The sequence below is a fragment of the Poecilia formosa genome, unplaced genomic scaffold, assembly GCF_000485575.1.
Source record: "Poecilia formosa unplaced genomic scaffold, Poecilia_formosa-5.1.2 Scaffold84, whole genome shotgun sequence".
NCBI lineage: Eukaryota > Metazoa > Chordata > Actinopteri > Cyprinodontiformes > Poeciliidae > Poecilia > Poecilia formosa.
In genome coordinates, this window is record NW_006800023.1 from 234,838 (window position 1) to 259,766 (window position 24,929).

At 35.3% G+C, this 24,929-nt stretch overlaps 1 protein-coding gene across 1 annotated transcript in view; it reads left to right on the top strand.

Annotated features, from left to right (window-relative positions):
• The window catches only part of erbb4b (erb-b2 receptor tyrosine kinase 4b), a 268,481-nt gene that overhangs the window by 223,523 nt on the left and 20,029 nt on the right, over positions 1-24,929 (top strand). The window contains exons 19-21 of the mRNA XM_016673896.1: positions 3,433-3,555; positions 5,634-5,732; positions 11,462-11,647. Coding sequence (XP_016529382.1) covers positions 3,433-3,555; positions 5,634-5,732; positions 11,462-11,647 — 408 coding nt within the window. The remainder of the gene's footprint in view (positions 1-3,432; positions 3,556-5,633; positions 5,733-11,461; positions 11,648-24,929) is intronic.

Here is a 24,929-nt window from a genome sequence, read left to right on the forward strand (position 1 = left end):
AATGAACACGCAACATCCACTGATGTAGAAAATAAGAACAGGCTTGAGAAAAGACAGGGAAAAGGGAGACACTATGTTTTCTAATGGAGATTTCAGAAGTTAAGAAAGTTTCAGAAACTCTGTTCAGCTCTTGACTTTGTCACAGTATGTTGAAGAGGACACTTCTTTTAGGAGGAGATAGCATACTATACCATTAAAATAAGAGAACACACTCTTGCTCTTTGTTAGAACCAGAAGAATGCACCATCATAAAAGTCACTTATGTGTTCACATTGAAAATGAGGTCTTATTTCACAGCTTTTTATCTCCTCTGAATCGACAAGTATCACTGAAGTGTCTCGAAAAAGCTTTGGCAAGATTTTATTGTACCACTGTTATAATGCTGCACTGCCATAAGTGCAGCATTAACTTAAATAGGTTTCTTTTTTAGATTTATATGTACATATATAACAACTGGAAATTTAAAATACTTACGAGATGATGTATCGTTATTAAACTGTCAGATCAAAACAGGTTATTAAAGTCACTTGACTAAAAGACTTGTTGAAGTAGTAATGCAAATTAGTCTTAATAATCACTTTCAATCAATCCAAATTAATTGCAAGTAAGTATTTTCTTTTCTGGCAGCATGAAATCAAATTTTGCTTTTAAAGGATTCTGTAATTTCCATAAGCCCCTACTTTTTCGTAGAGAGACTGGGTAAGTGTGTGTGAGGCATTGCATATTGTCGGAAGACTTGCACAAAAACCGTCAAGGTGACTGAGCCACATGAAGACAACCACATCCCCAATATGCATCATGCGCGTGACGCACAAAACCAGCACAGTGCGCCTGACCCACACATAAACAGGCCACATGCATGCAACGCACATGACACAAAGAAACAGCGGCGTGGCACCGTGCACCTGTCAGTTTCTGACCGACACAAACTTGACAAACAAACACGATGCGTTGGACGCACAACAACAGGGCATCTGACACTGACGTGACCAAAAGGAATTTGTTTAATTACTATTTGTTTTGGCAACTGTTTGGAACGAGATTTTATTGTTGAAACAGTTTGCTCATGTTTAGCTAGCATCACTGCGGAGTCACATTTAGCTTATGGAAAAAGTACCGGTCACCAAATAAAGAAATGTTAACAAACCAATTATGTTTTTTGTTTAGCATGTTAGTGCACCCGCAGCTACAGTCATCCACATAAGTATGTAAAGGACGCTTTGACACAAAAGACCTTTTTTTCACAAAAAGTCCGATAATTATAATAAAATGTTTTTTTAAAACTTAGAGTATGTTCAACATGGACACTCACCTCTTATGGACAATTGTGACCTATATACATAGGTGCAGTCAGTAGTCTGTATATTGCGATATTATTATCTTTTAATGAATTCAACAACCAGAAAAAAATTGCATTGCCCTTATTAGATTGTAAAGTTGGCAGTCCAATGGCACTTCTAAGGTACTATAATTTCAGATATGTTTTGACAAAATATTTTGAGGTACTGTGGAATTTGACATTGGTTTTAAGCACAATATATAAAATAAAATAAAAAATACAAATTAAGATGAGAGGGAACATAGGAAACCAAGTTTGGTTTAAAAAACTAAATAATTCTAATAAACAATCATCAGTGAGAGGAGCATTCTGTAGGTATCAACCTATTGATCATGTTGTTTCGTATTATCTGTTAATGTTTACCAACATAACCATTTTAAAGACAGGGAGTTGCAATTGGTTGACTTTTTCTTCAACTTTTCATCTTCTTTTTATCTAAATTTACAGTTGTTCTATTTGCTGTAAAGCCAACAAGCAAGTTCTCCCCCTTAAATCCCAGTTTTTTGGTTTTTGTTTTTCTTAGAAATGCCCAAACCTGGGACTCTTAAAACATTTTAGAAAAACATTTTATATGCCTTTCTATGTCACCGTGGTACAAATATACCCTGGTGTATTTGTGTTATAGAAATATTTTATTTATATGCAATAATACAGCAAAATAAAAGACCGGTAACATTTAGATCCTTAGATGAGTTAGATGAAATATTACTTTGAGATGTCTCCTGCAATGACTAGACACTCAAATGTTATACTGTTTTACAGTGCAGTTTTGCTTTATTTTCAGTTTTGGGTTGCAAAACTGCAGAGGCGCAGCATATTCAGCACCTCTACTGCTGAACAGCTCTCAGCACTGTGAAATAGAATTCTGTCTTTGTTGTCTGGACCCAACCGCTATAAAAACATCTAGGTTACGTTCTCTGTATTTGTGGTGCACCCATCCCTCTTGTTTCACACAGCTTAAGCTGATTTGTTATTCCATTTAAATGAAAAATGGCTATTGTTTTTAATCAAATGGTAACCCATGAGCCAGAGGGACAGTAGCTGTAGACCTCAGCTAGGCTGATAGATGCTTCCTCTGTTTTCTTGTGCGTGCTTGCCCTCCCTCTCTAATCTTACATGTTCTGCAATTCTCTTCATATTGCTCCCTCACATGCTTTAGCTCCCCCTGACTAATTTAGCTCTTTGCTTCTCATTTCAATGTCTTGTTGTTTCCGCCATTGTTTTTAGTCCAGCCTTTCCCAGATGTTACCTTTCTACTTTTTTGCATCGCTTCATTTATTCATTCCTCCAGTTTTGTTGTTGGAACAATTATCCACCTACCACCATATAAGACTTTATTGATCATCTGCAGCATAATTGTTCCATTCTTTTCTTCCTGTATAATATTTATATCTATAATATGACATTTTAACTTAATTTCAGATTTAAAAAAAAAAAAGTGTAATATAACCAAAATTAAAATACTAACATATATATAAGAACACACAAATCAATAGTGGTAAGATGTGTGCTGAAAAAACACCAGTAAAATTACAACTTCTTTTCAACATCTAGTGTCAAGTTTAAGTGAAAAAATGGAATTTGGTTGTGTCATATGCTTTTGCAGATGATCAAACAGCCAAATTCCATTTTGCATGATAAAAACAACTGTGTCATCACTGTAGAGATGGAGAGCTGCATCTAGAACTTTCTGATGCATATTGTAATTTTAATTTATGAAATGCATTGGACCCGTTGCAAACCTTTTGTGACAATCAGGCAGTTGGAGGAAAGGCTTCTAAGTCAAACACACTGCAGTGCACTCAACCTCAAACATAATTTTGGGTAAATAAAGTTTTTAGCATAATTTTAGTAAGCTCAGAATAATTCTAACATTGTGGGGATGAAGCTTTTCTTTCACATCAATTTGATTTTTTAGTTATCAACAGCATGTCTGACAAATATTTTATTTCAAAATAGTAAGTACAACTCAAAAACATGCTTTGTTCTACATGTTGATGTTTTTTCTCTGTTTTGTGTGTGGATTTAACTCCATGAGTTTAAATTACAACAATGAATTGAATATTTTGTGTTTTTGGGATATGTGCTTTCAGTTGGTGGAACCGCTGACTCCCAGTGGAACAGCTCCTAATCAAGCCCAACTTCGCATCCTTAAAGAAACGGAACTTAAAAGAGTCAAGATCCTTGGTTCTGGAGCCTTTGGAACTGTATACAAGGTAAAATGTGAGCTTTGGGGACTTTTAAAATATGCTATTACAATTTTGGATTTGAAAATCATTTTCTACTAAACATATGTTGCAAAGATCTTGATAAAAATATATATATATATTTTTGGATTTAGACTACAAATAATTTGTCCCCTCAATTGCTCCACCAAACCCTTGAAAACAGATAAGTAGCACTTTGCCTGAGGATTTCAGTCTACAAACTGGCTCATATGTAAGTGAGAGGTCATATAGGACATGTAACTCATGTGATGCCAGACAGTCACACATTATGATCGGTGGAAGAGATGGATATCAGAATTATTAGTGACAGCATATTTGATGAAAAGCGTGGGGGTGTAAAATAAAAAGAATAAGTAATAGGTGACACTGGGAGCCCTGGGGTGACAATGAAATAAGAGGGAGCGGAGGTCATTGCCAGTGCAATACTGGATGAGAGATTCAAGCCAAAAACGCAGCTAAAATTAGAAAGTCTACATTATATTCTGGCGGAAATATATTATACTTTAGTATGAAAAAAATCTGGGATCAATGCTGTTCACTACAGTGATTGTCGCATCATGCTATTTTGCACAATGGAGGTTGTAATGGTAAGTCAACTAACGTGTAGTTCTTTGATGAATGCTGACAACACAGTTTTTGGTGTGAGAACACTAAGGTTACAATTACATAAATAAATACATTTGAAACTCGCCAAAGACCTGTAAATTTGATAGTGTCTCTGAAGTTGACAGAAGATGTTATTTTTATATTTTTTGTTACTGTGACTTTTAAGTTGCACAATTAAGACACTATAATAAAACTGGAAAGTGTCTCTTTCTGCTGCTCTAGGTACTAATATTTAAATTTCCATAGTATTTTCATCCACATGCACAAATTTTCTAAAGCACAATCAGAGTTTGAAATGGAATTAAACTACAAGCATAAAAACAAAATGTGTATGCATTTGTTTGACTATACAAACGTTACATCTATAAATATAGGAACTCATTGGAAAGATGTGTAAAAATCCATAAATAAATTTGGTTGCAGAAAATAAACGTCTAATGAATCAAAACACCACCCTTCTCTATATAAGACCCTTCTCTATATATTTTTTTCTGCCATCCTTTATCATTGTTCTAAATGCTTTTGATGAGTTGCTATTATATCATTGTCAGTTTCTTATACAGAAAGATCAACATTCATCTGTAATTTCTTACGTGAACAGAATTTGCTTCAATGTCTTGTTGTATTTATACCACAGGAAAACCGAAAAGCAATAAATAATCTATACACAGTCAGCTTTAAAAAGCTAAAAAAAAAAAAACTTTAAAAAGATAAATATGAAATATGTGAGGGTCAGTGCTAATTGTAGAACCAGAGATTTTGAAAAAGAACAATTATGTTTACCCATATAGCTTCTTATTACTGAATTCATGCAATTCAATTTTTTTTTCTAAAATTGTATGATGTGAGATGTTTTAACTACAAAAAGCAATTCGTTCAGTTTCAAAAATTATGAAAACAATTGAGATTGCAATTAAAACTTTAGTATTTCATGTTTACTTGTTCAATAAGAGCACGTTGACAATGTTTTGAATAACACATTGTTAAAAATAGGCTAAAATACATAAAACAAAGCTAGTGATAAACTTAAATCTTGTTTCTGCTACATGATACCAGGTGTTTTTGAAGTACAGTCACGTTTCTGTAGAACAAAGGTGAAAAATGATTAATAATACGAGGAGTTAAGAGGGTAATGTTTTCACATAATCTTTAGATGGTTTGGTTGCTAAATCACATTAATCCAACCTGAAATTAGATTGTTCAACAAGATTCAGTCATTTTACCTCAGCCTTCTCCAAGGGCAACATTCCCTTATTAATACAGCAGGCCGAACATTTTCATACTCTGCAGGTGAGAATATGAAACAGTTGGAAGGCTGAGAAACTCTACATTTTTAATAGAGATTCCTCTTGTTCTTCCAAGATCTATAGCATGTTTCTTTAACACAGCTTCACTCAGTAATGTGAGTTTGTAATCAGTGTAATGAGTCAAACCTGCTTGTACTTCTCTTTCCTCTTTAGGGTATTTGGGTCCCAGAGGGTGAAACTGTAAAAATTCCTGTGGCCATCAAAATCCTTAATGAGGCCACTGGACCCAAGGCAAATGTGGAGTTCATGGACGTGAGTATCTTGAAAATGATCTATTTCTGGTTTCCTGTGGAATAAAAACATTTATTTTTCATTTCAAACTCAAGTCTTACATAACCATTTCTCAAGTCTAGTGTTCTGTATTTCAAGTCATGCTTGGACAACGTGTGCAGAGATGAAAATGAAATGAAATGAAATGAAATGAAATTTTATTCGAACATGATACAAATATAAAAATAAAATAGTGAAGAGTAACAAGAAGTGCATAAAAAAGAAGAGAAAATACAGATTTTTTGTTTCAGTTAACATATCATGCTCAAAATGGGGTAGGAAGAAGTGAGAACTTATAAACTCCTAAAATCACATAATATTTTGCAGATTCCAATCTTCTCTCTCTATCTGCAAAACCACTGCACATCTAGAGACTTACGTTTTTGTACGATTTCTTTGCAAAACTACTCAAGCTCAGTCAGATTTTATGAAGAGGGTGTTTGAATAGTAGTGTTCAAGTTTTGTCACAGATGTTCAGTTTGGCTTAGATCTGGACTGAATAGATTTGAGATATTAACCACACTGTGTATTTGTCTGCCTGGAAGGTGAACCAGTGCACCAGTTTCAAGTCTTTTGTAGCCTGAACTATAGGAGCACGTGCTTTAAAGGTAGCTCCTATACATATTAAAATCTATTTAATCAGTATACAAATTGGTCTAAGACATTCTAGGAAGGGTCCTAGTTGATCTAGTACACAATCTCAATAAACTTTTTACTGTCAGAAAATTGCCATCCTAAAAGCAAACACCACAAAATGGTTTTATGATACAAAAAACAAGTCAAAGAAAGCTCTGAAGCTACTGAGAACAAAAAGCTGGAGCCCCATAAGTCACAGTCAGGGGTCCCTTAGAGTCTTACCTATGCAGACATACACACATTTCACGCAAGAGACTCACAGCACAGAGCACACGGCCCCATTTATAAAACATTCACAACTTGGCTCATCTGAAAAGGGAAAAGGAAAAAAATCTAAATTATTACACTATCATGATGCAATGCAGATGAAATAACTCTCATCAACACACACACACACACACACACACTGAACGCGACCCACTTGCACTCATGTTTTGCACTTAGTTTGACAGTCAGAAAGGAAGAGTGTTTGAGTGTTAGAATTACTATTTTTGTCATGATGGCTTTGATGAATTTCCCATGTGTGGTTAATTTTATGCCCTGCGTTCTTTGGGGGCTTGTCGAATAACCAGAAAACCAGAGTGACGTACCTGTCACAGCTGAAGGTTACATATAGATTCAACTAGTAGCTGATTGAATAAGGAAAATTGTGTCATTTACTGTGTGAACTGGTGTTATGATGGAAATATAAAGTTCTCTCACTGGAGTAAGAAAATGGCATATCAAAATGCGACAGTCAAAGTGAGTAATTTGACTATCTTTGCTACTGAAAGGTATATATTAGTCAGCTTGGAGGAACTTTTTTTGATGGCCCTTTTTGATGAATTCTTCAACTTGGCTTTGATGTCTTGTGCATTACTTACCTAAACACAAATTGGCAAAGGCAGTGCAATGTTTTGGACAATGCTCTTTCAAACATTTGATGTCCCGACTTCAGCTCTTTATCTTTAGCTGACAAATGTTTTCAAAGAATTCCAGAACTCCATAATTTGAAAATTAAAGCAAATTAAAAGAAAAAAAAAGAAAATAAAAACTGATTAAAGCTCAAAATGTAAAGGATAGTGAAACAATCAAATGGTTGAGCAAAATCACATTCAACAAGAAAACTTTATTTTGCAATAAGTGACAGCCCAAGGCATAGCAGAGAAGTCAAAATAATGTTCAGTATTCACATCCATGTCCAAATATGGTAAGTCTGTAGTTCAAAAACATTGAACTCAATGTTGGTTGATGTTCATTTTTACTGTTTTGAATGGCTAATTTTGAATGTTTTTTTAGTACTTTAAATTATAATTATTGTTTCCATGAAACAAAGAATTTCCAAAACTTTCATGGTAACTGTGACCTCTTTCAGTAGGATAATGGTCTTAGCCACAATTCAAAGTGGTTAGGAATCCTTTGAGAAACACATTGGTGAATTTGAGCTGTTGTCTTCACATTCATATGTCCCAGGTCTTGATCTAAGAAAGCATCTGTGGGATTTCAATCCAGCCATTTGGAGGCTTTGTGGTCTCCAACTGAGTCATAATGGAGAACTAAAGAAAGTGAATTGTAGATTGGATTCTCTTTGTTGCTGATTTAAACCTATTTTCACTAAATTTGTAAAATATCACAAGGATTTATTGATTTGTAGACTGGATTTGTAGACTGGGTCTGGGTTAGAGTTTGCTATGTTACCAGTGTAAAGAAAAGTAATGGTTTTTTGCAGGCCTTAAAACATTGTTGGGCTGCCAAACTGCCATGTTTAGATGGCAAGAAAGCAATTTATTAGGACTAGTAGCATTTTCTATGCACATTTTCAAATGTGTGCATTAATAATGTCCATAGTATGTTTTGCAGTAGAGAATGTTCCTATAGAGAGAGAAGCTCACTATAAAATATATTTACTTTTGTAGCCAAATTTCTGCTTGAGGGCTTGTCAGGATGAATCTGCATGATAACCCGTGGTCTGTCCTTCAAAAAATGTTCTGTTCATTTTCCTTGTAAAATGACTAAGGTCTTTAGTTCTTTTCAGATGTCTATTATTAGCAAAACACAGCCTTGCAAAAAAAATAAAAAATAAAAATAATATTAAAAAAAAACAGTTAACATGAATGTGGAAATAAAAGATATTTAGTGGATCATATACTTTTCTCTTTATTTCTCTTTCTCTTTATTATGTTAAGTAATAATTTAACATTTTGATATTTTTTTTTTTATTACTTTTTTTTAAATTAGTTGATCCATGTCTGTGAAGTCAGAATTAGAACAAAAATTGCTGATCTACATAAACAGTGTATGCAAATATTTGGTTTCAGCTGTACGTCCTTGTGGATCACTGATACAGGCCATTTTCTCAGATGTCTAGTGTTTCTGGTCAGATAATAGTTAAGCAAAATAAATGAAATTGTGAGTTTTACTACATCCAGCTAGAATCAGTTATAAAGTTTTGTAGATTAATTTAAAATCTTATCCACAGTAACTAAACAAATATATTGTGAACCTTGGATTAAGTTCTTCCTGATCACTTTACCACCACTACATTTCACCCAGACGTGGTGTTAACAGAATGTTTTACTCCTTTGATCATTTTTTTAAACAGTAATGGAAAAATCTGAAGACTATCTGTCATTTTGATAGATTACAATTCACACACCTGACCAGTTGGAGCAGACGCGCAGACATTTTCAATTTTACACAGAGTACACGCGAAGGTAACTAAATCGATCCAAAAAAAATTAATAAAATAAAAAACATTCTATCTGAGTATCTTGTCTGAACTAGACATTGAATTCAATGCATCCCTCTATGTGGGAACTGAGAGCACGTTGAGGAGTTATGGACAGAAAGCTTTGGAACGCATCGGACAGCTGTACCACTGGTGCAGAAGGAGCACATGCTGTGGGATTTTTTTTCCTGCGGAAGCAAGGGCTTGCAGGATCAGGAAACCCTTCGTTCAGAAAGTCTTCCCGTCTTTTGATCACTTCAATCAGAAAAATGTTCCTTGATTTCAAAACTTAGGATGAAGTGGTGCTTGTAATTTGAGTCTCCAGCTGGCAGTGAAATAACTTGCTATCACAGGAAAACTCATCGGTGGTCAAGCAATCCTTATCAGTAGGCTCCACTGTACGGAAGTTGCTGTAGTGAAGCAGAGAGCAACGGGGAAGGGTGTGAAGTATACATACACAAGGATGATTGACAGTGCTAATGCCCTCCTCCTGGCTCTGGTTGGTTGTTTCTAACTAAGCAATGGCATTAGAACCTCAGGGAGGTCACCACGGTTTCATTTTTTTCACAGATTATCTATCTCATTTTGTCAGGATATAGTGACTGTTTTAACAAATATGAAAAATTTTAATAAAATATGTACAATTATTTAAAAAAGAAAATATGTTTACTGCAGCTTTAATTAAAAAAAAGGAAAAAGGAGAAATATTGAAGCATGGTGAGTTTACATTCTCTTGACTGTGTAATCCTCATGACTTGTGTACTTTGCTGCACAGCTATTTGTTCAACAGTTGTCACATTGACTCAAAACATTTACACCTATCAGGTTGTGTATGAACAGTTTTCAATCCATTTTAATTATATTCTTGCCTTTAGCATTATTTTATTTAAAAAAAATGTTGAAAGATGTGCTACCTTGATCATATGTAATGCTGCAGGCCAGAGATTTGCATTTCTTACATTTATACAAGACATCCACAGTGTGAAGTAAACAACTAGAAAGAAACCATTTTTGCTAAATTTTCCTGGCAGGTATTAATGATTTACAGCAACCCCCCCTCTTTGCTGTATTTACTACATCTTTATTTTACTATGAAGACCACAAAATGTCTTGAAGTAGCAAGTCACTTTGATCTTTGCACTGAATAGAATTCAACTGTTTTTGACTGAGCGCATCGTTGCTGCTCACTTCAAGAGGAACTTCAGCCTTAAAGAGAATAAGGGGCCCTGTGATCTCCAACAGTACAGTCTACAATAGTAGAATTGATGAACGCTTCAGGAGTGTGAGAGTGTTTGAGCATTTGTCCTTTGACATTAACAGGAAAACTGTCTTTGCACAATATGACATTTCAAGAGTAAGGTTTATACCTTTTTATGATGAGGATTTATCTGAAAACATTTTAGCTAACTTAACTGACTGACTTCATTTTCTCTTATTTGCTATCAAAATGTTTTGCTCTATTAAAGGAACTTTGATCAAGGTGATGATTCTAAGGGATTAAAATGTTATCAGTTTTGTTAGACTTGAAATATGGAAATAAAACTGTTTATGGAAATTCTTCTTCTTTTTTTTAAATCTAGGTCATTATAATATTCCAAAAGGTTTGCAAATACACACTTCCCTTAAAGTCATCTGTGTTGTCAAATATTAATGAAAACCTCTTATTTTATATGTTTTTGATTCCTTTACATTACTAAATTTATCGAAGAAGTAGTTCTGAGGCAATGCAAAAACAACATTGGTGCTTTTGCATTTTTAAACAAAATGTGTTACAAGTGTCATATAACCAGAAGCTGAACACTTTTCAAAAGCTACTAAATGTTGGTGGTTATTTGCATTTACCTGAAGCCTTTCATTACACTGTTTTTCTAAAGTAGCAAACCACTCATTCCTGATTAAAATTCATTTGAAAACATATACAACATAAAAACAAAGGGATCCTTTTGTACATCGTTTTGTGCAGATGTACAAACTGATGTGCTTTTTTTCTGTGGTTAGGAATTTATTGATTAAGCACATCAAGCCAATTCCAAATTTTTGATGTTTACACAGATTTAAAATAGAACTACATGAAGGTCAGTCAAACTATCTGACTCATGAAAACAACACATTACTTACACATTATCCAACTGAATTAAAACCAACCATTTTTTTAAAGTTTATAAATCTAGACATTCTCTACCACAGGACAAATATACCTAGGTAATTTAATTTGCGTGTTTTAAAGCAAGCTTTAACTAGCCATGCCCATAATACCCCTTATTGCATATACCTAGGTAATTTAATTTGCGTGTTTTAAAGCAAGCTTTAACTAGCCATGCCCATAATACCCCTTATTGCTTAGTGTAAATGTATCTTTTTTTTTCAGGAGGCTTTAATAATGGCCAGCATGGAGCACCCTCACCTCGTTCGGCTGTTGGGTGTCTGCCTGAGTCCAACTATCCAGCTGGTGACACAACTGATGCCTCATGGCTGCCTGCTTGACTACGTCCACGAGCACAAGGACAACATCGGATCACAGCTACTGCTCAACTGGTGCGTCCAGATTGCCAAGGTAAGAAGTAGTACACGTTGTAGTGAAGGGGCTGCTATAATGCTTAATTGATGTGGCCGTACTAGATGTTACTATGCGTATGTTATTGGGCACTTGAAAGATCAGTCACTTTGCTATTTGTCTGCTATTTAACCTCAAGTGATTGCTTTGGATATAAGATCAATTGTGAACTGAGTTACTGTCTGTACTCAGATACATCAGATGAAATAATACATTTGGGCCTTTAAATCCTCGAGTTACCTCAGAGGTTTTAGATTTGGCAGTTTTTAGCCTGCTTAAGGATTTCCAATATTCCTAAAAAAATTGAGCTCAATAATTCACAGACCTGCTCGGCTTTGGTGGAGTAAATGTCGGTGAGGAACTCAGTGTTACAGGAGTATGATTACAGGAAGGAATTTTAATTAGATATAGTGAATTTGTCTGTCCTAGAATCAGAAGCTTTGTCTTATTCTGCGCTATTTCACGCAAAAAAAAAAAAAAAAAAGGAAATGTTTATCTCCCACATTTTAACAATTGAATATTCACAAGCACGGTGCATTTTTCTGATTGACTGCATAGAGTGTTTTAAACCGAGAGAAATGTAATGAGTCAAAAGAAAGAGAACGGCGAATGGAAATGACTTAGGAACAGATGCAGCCTCAGATTTAATATCTTATACAAATACTGTGGTTGCTGTTTTTGGCTAAATCAAAGCTGGCTGTTCTCCAGTGAGTTTCCAAGGGAAATATTAAATCATCATCTAAATTTGGGACACACTTATCATCCTCCACATAATGTTTTATTTTTATTTATTTTTTATATTTATATATATTTTTATCAAAGGCAATTCCATCTGGCAGTGAGACTTGCCATGCTGGATCTATACAAATACAAAATGTACTTTGTTCTAACCTCTGTTATACTGACAAGGTAAATTGGTAGACTTAATTTGTTAGACTTTATTGTGAAAACTTTGTTGGTTCATTGTTATTTTGTTATTACGTTTTGTTATTATCATGTATGTGTGCATTCTGTCTCAAATGGTCTTTACCACTGTAAAGATCAATCTGAAACACAATCCCAGCAGTAATCTCTGCATCAAGACCATCATCACAGCCAATCTAAATTAATAGCTGATCTTCTTTGAAACTCATACAAATGATCAGTTTATTTGGGTTACTGCAAATGCATCATTATCATACTATGGTCTTGGTGTCTGTTTTTATGTTTATTTTGACTATAACAAACTATCACTTCCTTCTCATTATGTCAAGTTTGTACATCTCCTAGATAACACACTTTTTTCTTGTACACTCATGCACAATTATTATGGTAATTATCTTCCTGAGGACTAATTTTGTGGTTGAGTGAATGTACCACCCATTTTAAGAGTTTGTGTATTTCACTGTTATGCAGGCATTAGGAAGTTGCACAGAAATCAAATACATTTATAAGCCACCAACAAAGTTCACGGCACAATTTTCCTGAATATTTTAACACACCTTATGAGAAAAAGAAGAGCTTATTTAAACTGGTTAGTTTTCTGGTTGATCTGTGTTTTCTCCACAGTTGATCCACTTTTAGTATGAAAATTGTAGACACCATTCGATGAGCTTTATTGTTTGGAAGTGCTGTGTTTTCCAGTGATGGCTTTGAGGTGGCTTTGAAATTATTGTCCTGCTGGCAGACCCAATTGTGTCAAATTCAACTATCTAGTTGTTTATTTGAACTGAAGTTAATTACTTCATTGCCAGTCCAATTTCATATTTCCATTCACCTTCTGGAATGTGCCAATACATTTGTCAGTGAAACTCATACTAGGTCGTCTAAAAATATCCATGTCACTGTTCATGAAAAGTCTAATTATTATCTTTAGTGATTGTAAACCCAGACATTTGGCTTGCCCAAGCACATTTTAGTTGAGTTTTAAATGTACTATTTTGGAGTGGATACGTTTTTTTTTTTTTTTTTTTTTTTTTTTTTTTTTTTTTTGTGAAAATTATACTGGTCCCTCAAAGAAAACTAATGACTAACTAATACCTACTAATATCCAGTAAATGAAAAGCATTCACCAATGCTGCACCTTGACCTTGTCTGTCTTCTATATCATCAGTCATGACATCTAATGCACTCGTGTGCTTGTAGACTTTGACAATTTGTTTTTACCATTCACTCAATTTACATTTTATATAAATAATTATTGATAATAATATCAACTATTGATTAAGGCACTTTTGGTATTAAAAAAATGTGAATTAAATGCATGTGTGAATGACTGATTGTAACTGAGCGCTCTGGGATCCTCTGGATTTGAAAAAGCACTGTACACGTACAGACCATTTACCATAAACCAATGACAAACATAAAAGGTAATAAAAACACACATTTTATTTTTTTCTCTAAATCTATAGGTTGTAACATATATTTTGTCTATCTAATTTAGTGATTGCTGACCCTTTGTTTGGTAGTTTATAAGGAATATTGTTTTTTATGTGAAGTGTATCATCTACCAGATCGACCTGAGCCACATTTTATAGACCTTCATCCTGCGTAGTCACTACCATTTTAGATGCTGATATTTTTCGGCCCGTCAGATGATGGATTCACATTTTGAAACTTGTTTTGAATCTATTTTTATATGTCAGACTTTTGCTAAAATAGAGATTGTCCAACTATTTAAAGAATTATTGACTTATTGAAGGTTGTTGAGACTTTTTTTTTTTAATTTTAGCTCCACTGTTTTATGCACAGATAATCTGACAACACTAAATTAGCAAAGCAAATTATTGGACTAATGTATAACAGCTACAAGACAATAAGTTTTTATGTGGATATTTTATATAACATTTTACAATGGAAGATGTAAACATTATAGACATTCAAAAAAACACACAATAGATGGTGGTTATTTTGTACATCCTTTGTGGTCTTTCATGAGATAAACATTCCTGTCAGACAACAGGGGAAGGGGGATGGGGGGCATCACTTAAGCCCCAAAAGAGACAGCGTGAAACACAATTTGCCACAACATGCACTCAATTCCCTGCTTTTGGGCTCAGTGTGACAACAGCTTCTGGGAGTTTAACTTTTGGGATTTAAAGAGGCACAATTTGAGGACTAAAGTGAATATGTGGCCTACAGCAAATATTGAATTAATCATCCATCCATTGCCTATATCCACATATCAATGCAGGGTTTGGGAGGGGGTTGGGGGTTATAAGTGATCTGCAGCCTATTTCAAGCGACCATTGCGTGAGAACAACATGTCCAGTGAACACCCTGGACATGTTGCTTGTTCATCACCTGGGCTAAATTAATCATAATACCTAGCACCTGCCCTGTGCCCTGTGATGTACCGACGACCTTTCCAGGGTGCACGAGCCACTGACAGCTGGAGATAGGTGCCACATCCCCCTGGGATCCTGCAAGGATGAGTGGAGATGGACAAATGAATGGATCTAGAAACAGTTCCTCTACTGACATTATCAGCTTTTCTCCATTAGCTAAATAGAGTGACAGATTTGCTTGAGGTTTGTTTATTTTATTATTTATTAAATTAAAATTTTGGAGTTTACATGCACTGCGGTATGCAACTTCTATAAAAATAAAAAAAAACTTCTTCCTGAGCTACAATCTGCAGGAATACATTGTTCCCGGTCAAAATCAGCCAATTATAACCAGGAGGAAGCTATTAGCAGTGTCAGTCACATTTGTGTACATGCTGTTCCATTTGGTAATGGAGGAGAAACAACTTCCCCTTACAGGTGAACTATTTATTCAGTCATCTAGCTAGCCTTAACATTAGTGACAGTCTTTTTAACGAATGCAAATAATTCTGATAATCGTAGCTGACCTGAAAGCAGAAAAGTTTAAATGGATTTGATGTTAGACAGGGAGAGGAAAGAGGTTCTTTGTATTCTTAGTGTGAACGTCTGGTTTCAACTGTATCTCATTTAGAACTGCTGTCACAACCATTTAATCTGGAGTTAGTCTTGTTTTTGGTCGTATAATATTCTTTGATTTCTTTGTAATGTACTTTTGAGAAATACACAACTTTTTTTAGACTTGGTTTGAACAAGTTATGTTTTATAGTGTGTTTTTTTTTTTTTCTTGAATGTGTATATTTGCAAACTACACACATTCAACAAAAGACACAGAATGATTCCAGTGATAATACAGAGCAGCTAACCTGACTGTTACCTGACTGCTTAATGTTCTGCTATTCTGAACCCTTTGTATTCTGCCGTGGAAGGACAAGCTGGTGTTCTGCTACCTGTGGGAAGCAACTTCACGATGTTGCTCTGAACTGTTCTCTTTCAGTGCCACACATTTAAGAAGCCTCCATTACACTGTTGCAAAATCTCATTCTTGGTAACTCTGTCTTCATTGAGATGACTGCCTTGGGTTTCCTTTGAGTCCAGTATTATATGGATGTGTGTGGGAGTGGTTAAAAAGCCCCACTGTGTATATCACAGGGTCATATCTCTTTGTAAACCAAGCAAGGCAAACATGCCTCCCTCCAGCTCATTACAGACGTCCCTAGGGTTCCCATGAAAACTCACATCACTCCAATTCCCTTTCCACTCTGTCTCTATTCCCACTTGCTTCTCTGCTTTGTTTTTATTTTTATTTTAGCTTGTGAATCCAGTATTTTCTTTCCACCTCTCTGAACATTAAAGCATGAGGAATATACCATAACCTCCCATGAACAATCACTCTTATGTTTTGTTCCTCTGTTATTACACATGCTGTACGATCGCCATGCTGTTATCAGAGCTAATTTTATTTTCTTGTACATAAATATTTCAGTTAATCTACCCACTGACCAACTGTTCCGTTTTTTCCCTTTCTATTACATTTTTTTGTGGGCAGTCTAAACTGGTGCTTGAATATTAATTGTGAAATAGGTCAAAGGGTTTTCTATTTATGTATGTCTATCTACAATTCTTCCTCATTCGTCTAAATGAAGGCCATATTTGGGTTATGAAAAAGCAATATTTTTTGGTAGAGAAAATGAAGTTGATTTACCAAAATCTGAAAAGAAAATCAGTTTGATTCAGTGCTCCAAATGCACAATCTTGTTAAAGAATATCAAGTTTGCATTGACTTTGTGTGATTTCCTTAATAAATTTACATCACCGTAGGAACATCTATACACCTACAGTATTGAGAAAAGGGGTTTAAATCCCATTGAACATTTTACTCATTTTGTCAAATTACATCTACAGACTTTAGTGTATTTTATTGAGATTTTAATTTAGACCAACTTAAAGTAGCACACAATTGTGAAGTTGAGGAAAATAGTCTAGTGGCAAAGATCCACAGGTCAGGTGCTCTGCTCAACAACACATTCCACAAATATGGGTCTTTCTCAAAGAAGGAAGAAAGTCAGTGTTAAGAACCACTCTTTGCATTTGGCTGGAAGCAGTTTAGAAGGACACAATAAAAATGTAGAAGAAGTTGCTCTTGTTGGATTAAACCAAAACTGACCTTTTAGGCTTCCATGCAAAATGCCACATCAGGGTAAAGGTAAACTGTCTGTTCCCAGAAACACACAGTCTTTACAGCGACACATAGTGGTGACAGAACCATGACGTGCTAATCTTTCTTTTGTTCAGACAATCTCAGGAGAAAATCTATTGAAAGCTTCAAAAGACTAGAGACTGAGGTGGCAGTTCACCTTTCAGCCAGCCAGTGACCATAAAAATAGCAAATAGTTGCAAAGGAATGTTTTAACCTTTTGTGCAAATTTTATTTTATTTTTTTTAAACTTAAAGTTTTGTTGCCCTTGCTATAAACCGTAGGTATAGTCATTGGTTTATTTGCTCACAGGATCAGTTTTAAATTGGCTTTATGTCAAATAAAAATGTTAAATTTGAACTCTCCCTAAAATGTCTTATTGCCTCCTTTGATCATCGTAGAGCCATTACAAGAACTTCACACTGCTTTTTATTTAGCATTAGTATCTCTGAAGAAATGCCTTCAAATGAGTATATTGCCATCATGCTAAACATGATAATAACAGGTTAAGGGAGTGACTTTTTTAAAATGATTATTATTGCCGTGGCTGCCAAAATAAAGAGGAAAAGCTTCCAAAAACTGACAGCCCCTACCGTAATGACTCAAATGCACTTGCAACTGACCTCAGGTAAACACCCCAAATTGTCAAATATTTATATCTGTGTCCTACTTTCCATGTTCTAAGTGTTACTAAGCATTGTTGACATATTCTTTAAGCCAATGAACATAATCCTATTTTTATATGCACTCTTAGAGAAAACATTTCTTTCCTATGTTTGATTCCCGCCATCCATGGCAGATAACATCCCTGCTCTGAGACTAGATTTTAAGACACAGAGCAAGAAGTAGATCACACGAATCAAGCCTTTGATTATCCCAACCCTTAGAAATGTCAACAAGTGTCCGCCTATCTTCCTTCTCCTCAATTTCTGGCTCTTGCTGTCTGCCTCTCTTTCATGTGTGTACTAATTAATTCTGAAACATTTCTGTCGGGGTCTTTCATTACAGCATTAGTATATATTCTGTGTCGGCGACCAGAATGCCTCCATCCCTGTGGTTAAATATTTAATTTATTATAGCAGCAGCTGTATGCTGGAATTCCAGCAACTGAATAGCTGGGTTAGTTTATTTGATTTAATGTATTTTTGAATGTTTATGTATTGGGATATTGAACCACACTGCACGTAGGCTAGTATATTTTGTACATTGCAAGAGAGTCAGAAGTGACAAAATAAATTATAGTTCGCACTAGATAATGCCCTAATAAAGTATATCAAATACAGCATTTTGGTCCATGGTCGTCTTATATAATATAATATTTCAAAGAAATGCTAGTGGCATTTAGATAGCTTTGAAAGATGACCTCAACTCCTTTATATTGATCTGGATTTTATTATCTATACAACAAAAGTCTGTGCTATGGAGCATGGACCGACTTGTTTGCATTTTGTTTCCCAGCTTTGCATTTACTGCAGTCTAAACACTGGGTCAGAGTTCAGTGTAAGAGATTCCTTATTTTTGACCGGTGACACTATCCGGCCACTAAACCAAATCACATCGCATCAAATTAGGTGGTTGGGCAAGTTCGTATTTCCATGCATAATATGGTTAAAAATAAAGACTAATAGTGTAAGCCCCAAAGACAAAAGGCATAGTTGCTAACGTTTGTAAGTTTAACTGCAAATAATTAAAATGATAATGATTCTTGTTTTTTGTTACAGAAATATACGTGCCAAATAAAAATGGGACTATGATAGTTATATCTGAAGTAATTCCTTACTTCTAATACCAGTAAAGTTAGAAAAGGCTCCAAAGAGATCTCACTGGATGTAGGAGAGGGTTTGGTAAAGATTTGGGGGAGTCACAATATGAAGCTAAGCCTGGATCACTGTGTTTGATTGGCCAGAAAGCTCACCTGACCCAACACCTATAAAGATTCTAGGGGTTATGGTGCAGAGAGAGATGAGGGATACCATTTCCTGCAGTGGGTGACCTTACTTGCAACAAAGCCCATTGCCTTATCACAAAGGATGCCCCAACAAAATATTGACTTCATACACTGCACAGTACATAGACATACATTTCACTAGGCTGACATTAGTGTCAGCCAAGTGAAATGACATAGTGTCTTAGTCATTATGAAATATTCTAATTTACATCGCCTGCAAATTGCAATCAAAATGACTTGAAAATATCATTTTGTGTGCAATAAATCCATATATGTGGGGGACTTTGGCTCTATGGGTAGAGTAGTTGTCTTGTGATTGGAAGGTTGTAGGTTTGATTCCAGCTTCATCCTGCCACATGTCGATGTGCCCCTGGGCAAGGCACTTAACCCCGAACTGCCTACCGATCTGCATATTGGTGTATAAATGTGTGTGTGCTTGTGAGAGAGTGAAAACAGGTGAATGTGACTCTAGTATAAAGCACTTTGAGTGGTCATAAATGATTGGAAAAGTGCTATATAAGTTAAGTCCACTTACCATATAAATAAAATAACTTTTCAATGATATTCCAGCTTATTGGGATCGAAAAAGTAAGGACATTACAATTTTTCAAAAAGAACTTGGTTAAGAAGGAAGGTTAATGAGATGTGCACCACCTTGCTCATTCAGCTACCAGCAAGAGCCAATGCAGATAAAAAAAAATGCAGATGGGAAATCTACAGCTGGATTACCATGCTGTCTTACAGGCATACGAGAATTGTTTTTGCTTTTATCTGCAAAGCACATAAAGAATGCTTGAAATGAAACTTGGCCAACTAGAATGACCTGTTAATGTAAAGTCACAAACCCTCAGGCAGCTGGCAGATAAAAAGCAGCCAAGAGAGTCAGATACAGAAAGAGGATTTGGCCTATACTAACTCACCGTTTGCCATTTTGTCTATCAAGTATTCCATCAAACCAAGAGGAAGACGCTCTCTTTTCCTTTCCCATTTTTCCATCTTTGTCTCCTACTCAATCTCCCCGTCTTACACACACACACACACCTACAGCAGTGACACAGTTTGAAAAGTGTGTGACTGAGCAGAGATGGATGTGGCCAAGAAGGGTGATGGGGGGAAATGGATGACTGCAGACAGCCTACACAATGGATGAGACTGGTGGTTCTGGGAGACAGGTCAACACTAATGAGTGACTTCTGGACACCCACACTTTCACACTGTTAAATGAAGCCTAGTACAGGCATAAAAACTGCAAATGCAACAATTAAAATAACTAATTTGATTACATTCATTAAATACATAACTTCACACAGGCTGGTGGTGCCTGCAGTAAAAGAGCAAAAATATTTTAAACATTTTTGTCCGTTGTTGTATTCTGACTCTGTGTAAAACTGCTGCTGTTCTGATGTTGAGAATGTTTAAAACATTTGATACTTTATACAGTATTTAACATTGTACTGTGTCATAGGATAATAGTAGAAACAACTGAGAAGAGCAAACATTGTTGTGATTTTCTCACACCGAGAAGGTTTACCAAACCTGCGCCCATCAAAGCAGGTTCCACTGAGTCACTGAGGTCAGGAGACTGTAGGGTGATCTTAATCGTATGTGGAGAGTTAGTCAGATGAGGTTGGGGTAAAATTCCTTCTCTTCCTCATTAAAGGATGTGATTTGAATAGGAAAAATTGAGAAGTAAGACTGGCTGATAGATTCATTGACATATGATCAGATTCATAGTGCTTGCTGTTATTTGATTCCTGTCATTATGATGCCATGACTTTATGTATGTTCAGAGATGATGGACGCTTAATTTACATGAATAATAAAGTCCTGTGTTTGAATACGCATATAAATACATATTTGTACTAGTCACATTTTTTGAGTTTTATTTGAATAATGTGTTCACACACAAATTTGCCCCTTCAAATTTAGATTTAGACAAATTATTTAGGATATGTCATAGAATATCTTTATGAAATAGAACAAATGCTCTATTAACAGAAGGAGGTGGGGTCAAGAGCCCGAGGACAACTTTGTCCATATAGTCAACATTTATTTGGCATTTTTTGACTACGTTCTGTTTTTTCTCGCTATCTATTCATTTTACTAACATCAGAGAAGATTCAACATGGATACATTTAGTTAGCTGAAGAATACAGTAAAACATTTGTCTAAAGAAATGTGATTTATTTAAATGTGATTTATTTTCCTATAAAAGTTCTAATCTATAAAACACAGGACTCATTGGTATTAACGTAAGACAAGACATATATTATGAGATGTTTAATAATCAACAAATCCTTGAACCCTAGAACGTTTTTTTTTTCCATCTCCCCATTGCAGGGATTTCCTGCTCGATTACCAAGCTGCAACCCTTGCAACAGATCAATCATAGATCACGGCTAATGTCTCCCGTTACGGCACACTGTGATTACCCTGTTATTATCTCACTAATTATGGCTATCATCATTATTATCATTTCTCTATTACAGTTCATTACTTCAGAGCTGAAAAGGGATGGTATAATGGCAGAAGTGTCAGTTATTCTATTTATTGACTGGCAGGAGTGTAGTTACAGTCTGTTTTATCTTTTCTCTAAAGTTGTTTTAGTGTTGAAAAGGCTCACAGGCAGCTTGACCAGATCGAGTAAGTCTGGCCGATTGGGGTTTAAACTACTTTAGAACTTAATGAAAAATGGAGGGTATAGGGAATACTTCATCCCTGTAGGACTAACTAAAACAAGCATACGATATTTTTTCCTTTGTTTATTTTTTGTTTTAGTTTTTTTGATTTGTATTATTTATAAAGCTTTTGAAAGTTAGACCTACAACAATCTAAAAAACGATGCTGAAGCATGTTTTTTTTATTATCTTTGCAAAGAAATTAGTGTTAATAATATGAATTAATCTTATGTGTAAATTTTATAAGAATGCAGTATTTCAACAAACACTTAATTTAGACTTAACCAGTAAACTGCTAACAAATAATTGCCATCGTTTGATTTTGAAAGTTACTCTGGCTATTTACAAAAGCCTAAATTTTGTTTGGGTAAATTGTGAAAAAAATAAAATAAAATAAAATAAAAAATACGAAAAACTCCTTCTTGTGTTATCGGTTTTGAAAAAAAAAACAAAAAAAACATTTCCTGTAGTCAATAGTGCTGTTCAAATTAGGCACTGGTGATGTTTACATAAAATACACAAGAGGTGGTTCACCAATGTGGTTCAGTACACTTATCTCTTTGCAAAGAACCTACAGCTGTAATCTAAAGACCATCCATTGGAAAAAACAAACATATTGGGTTACTTGTTTTTAAGCAAAGACAAATGTAAGACATACTAGATGGGAAGTCTTTGCTGTAAGAGATCAGATGAGGAATTCTGTGTAAATGCAGCTCTAAAGAGCTGCTCTTTCAGATACATTCAGTGCAACTGCTTTGTGTCTGACTAATGACTAAAAGCAGCATCACTACAATGCACACAATCTCCATCAGACACACTTAACCACAGACGATGTAAAAAAAAGTCAATAACATCCTCTGCAGCTCATTGCTGTTTTGCATACTACTTAATCATGTGCCAGGATTGACAGTCTCTGATTTTGTAAATAATGATAATTTAATGCAAAGTTGGCATTTTTAATGGACTTTCAATGCAACTTTTAGAGCAACTTTGCATTAAAAGTGTCATTATTTACAGAATGACACTTCATGACAACAGTCAAATATTCATAAAGACTCCTTCATGTTCATGACAGGTGTTATGTCATGTTTATGACAGTGTCATGTCAGTCTTATGCACACCCCTTCAAATAAAGTGTTAACATGTTCATTAAGGTATCTCTGTTTATAGATGTGTTATTCAAATTAATTCCCAGCATCTTAATGGCAATGGTCACTATTTTCCTTAGTGTGTTCATTTCTGCTTCCATCGCCCAACCAAAGCAGAATAAATACACGTAGTTAAACACTCTACACAAAACCATTGTAAATTATCAGTAATTTACACTTAACATCAAATAAAAGCAGCTCTTATTTAGGAAGTCAAATCTGTTCTGTTTCTTCTGTGTATGTCATGTGTTATTTAGATCGACTCTGAGATACTTGTACTCATTAATAGTCTGTATATGATTCCCTCTGATAGTTGTCAGACTTGGGGTCCAAAATTGATTAACATTTTTTTTTTCTTTGACGTGCTTTCAAGAGAGTATTCACACAGGTAAATTTAAAAAAAAAAAAAAAAAACACCCAACACCGGACCATGTTCCTGCTCATTATTCTGGAGAAGGCGGTCCAGGACCTTATCATCAGCAAACTTAATTAGGTACCTGCCAGGATGAGCACTGGTACAGCTTTTTGTATATAGAATAAATAACAAGAGGGATAACAGCCTTGGGGACAACCAACACTGTAGATGATTTTTTTTTTTTTTTTTTGTATTTTTGTACTTTTTCTTTTTCACAGTGAGAATTACCGCTGAACTCCCAAAAGTGTGGTTTGGTATTTGCCCCAAATATATTAGCAGAAGACCCTTTAAGAACCGAAAGTGAGATTGTCATGCTTTACAACATACTTGTTTGTTCAGCAAATCTCACAGATGGTTGATTGTTTTAAGATCTGGGGAGATATGAGAATATATCAAGAACCTAAGATTATGTTGTGCTGCTCAACCCCTTCATGAATCACCGTTTGTTGTGGCAGGGACAAGGTGCTGTGTTGCATTGTGTACTTTAACATATACCGCGGAACCAACTTTATCTCAAGGAATTCCTCTGGAACAATTGTCTATCTTCACAATTTGACCCTGACAAACTCCCTCAAATCTTTACAGTTGCTCATTTTTCCTGCTTGTAACAAATCAGCTTTGACGATGCAATGTTTACTTGTTCCTTAATTCCGATCTAACTCATTAACAGATGGTATGTTAATCAGCGTCGTTCGCTTTACTTATCAGTGGTCAGAATGTTATGCCTGATTGGTGTTTTTCTGAAAACATCACAATCTCTCAAAGAGCAAAAGTTACCAGCATACCAAAGTCCTTATTCTGCAAATGTCAGCAAATAATAAAACTGTCAAGATGACAAGCAAAAACTATACAGGTTTGATGTGAAAATTTGTTTGGCTTGTGCATGAAGCAAAAGCAACAGTTTTAGTGGTCATGGCAAGACACCTGTAACAACACTCACTTTAGTTCTGCTGGTTACGTGATTCAGTAACGCAGAGTTCTTAATTGTTAAAATGTTGAGATTTATGTTCACACATTGATTCAAAGCCAAATCTAAACTGCTGCTTATGATTATATTATATATGCTTATAACACTGTCAGATGTTTGGCTAAATATCTGATTTGATTCCTGTGCCAGCCTCCTTCTTTAAAGATTTACCATTTCTGCAAATTGCAGCCTGCTGTAATACAAGGAGACACAAATTGAGCTACTCTCTGCCACAACCATGATTATTTGTAGCTGCAGAAGGTCCGTGGTTCCTAAAAGAGCCTGAGCAGCCTGCTGTAACACAAGGGGACACAAATTGAGCTACTCTCTGCCACAACCATGATTATTTGTAGCTGCAGAAGGTCCGTGGTTCCTAAAAGAGCCTGAGCAGCCTGTTGTAAAGCTTTGAGAATGACATTTCCTTCTGTTTGTCCTCATTGACAAGGAGAAAGAGCATGACAGAGACAGACAGAAGCAGATTAAAGCATGCCAAATACATTAACATATCCATCTGGTGTCTCATTCTTCTCTTATTCTCACTCACCCCGTTGGCCCCTGTTGCCAGTTTCACTGGACTTGAGTGGGTTCGGCCAGGACAAGGTCATGTTGTTGGCGTATGTTATGAAT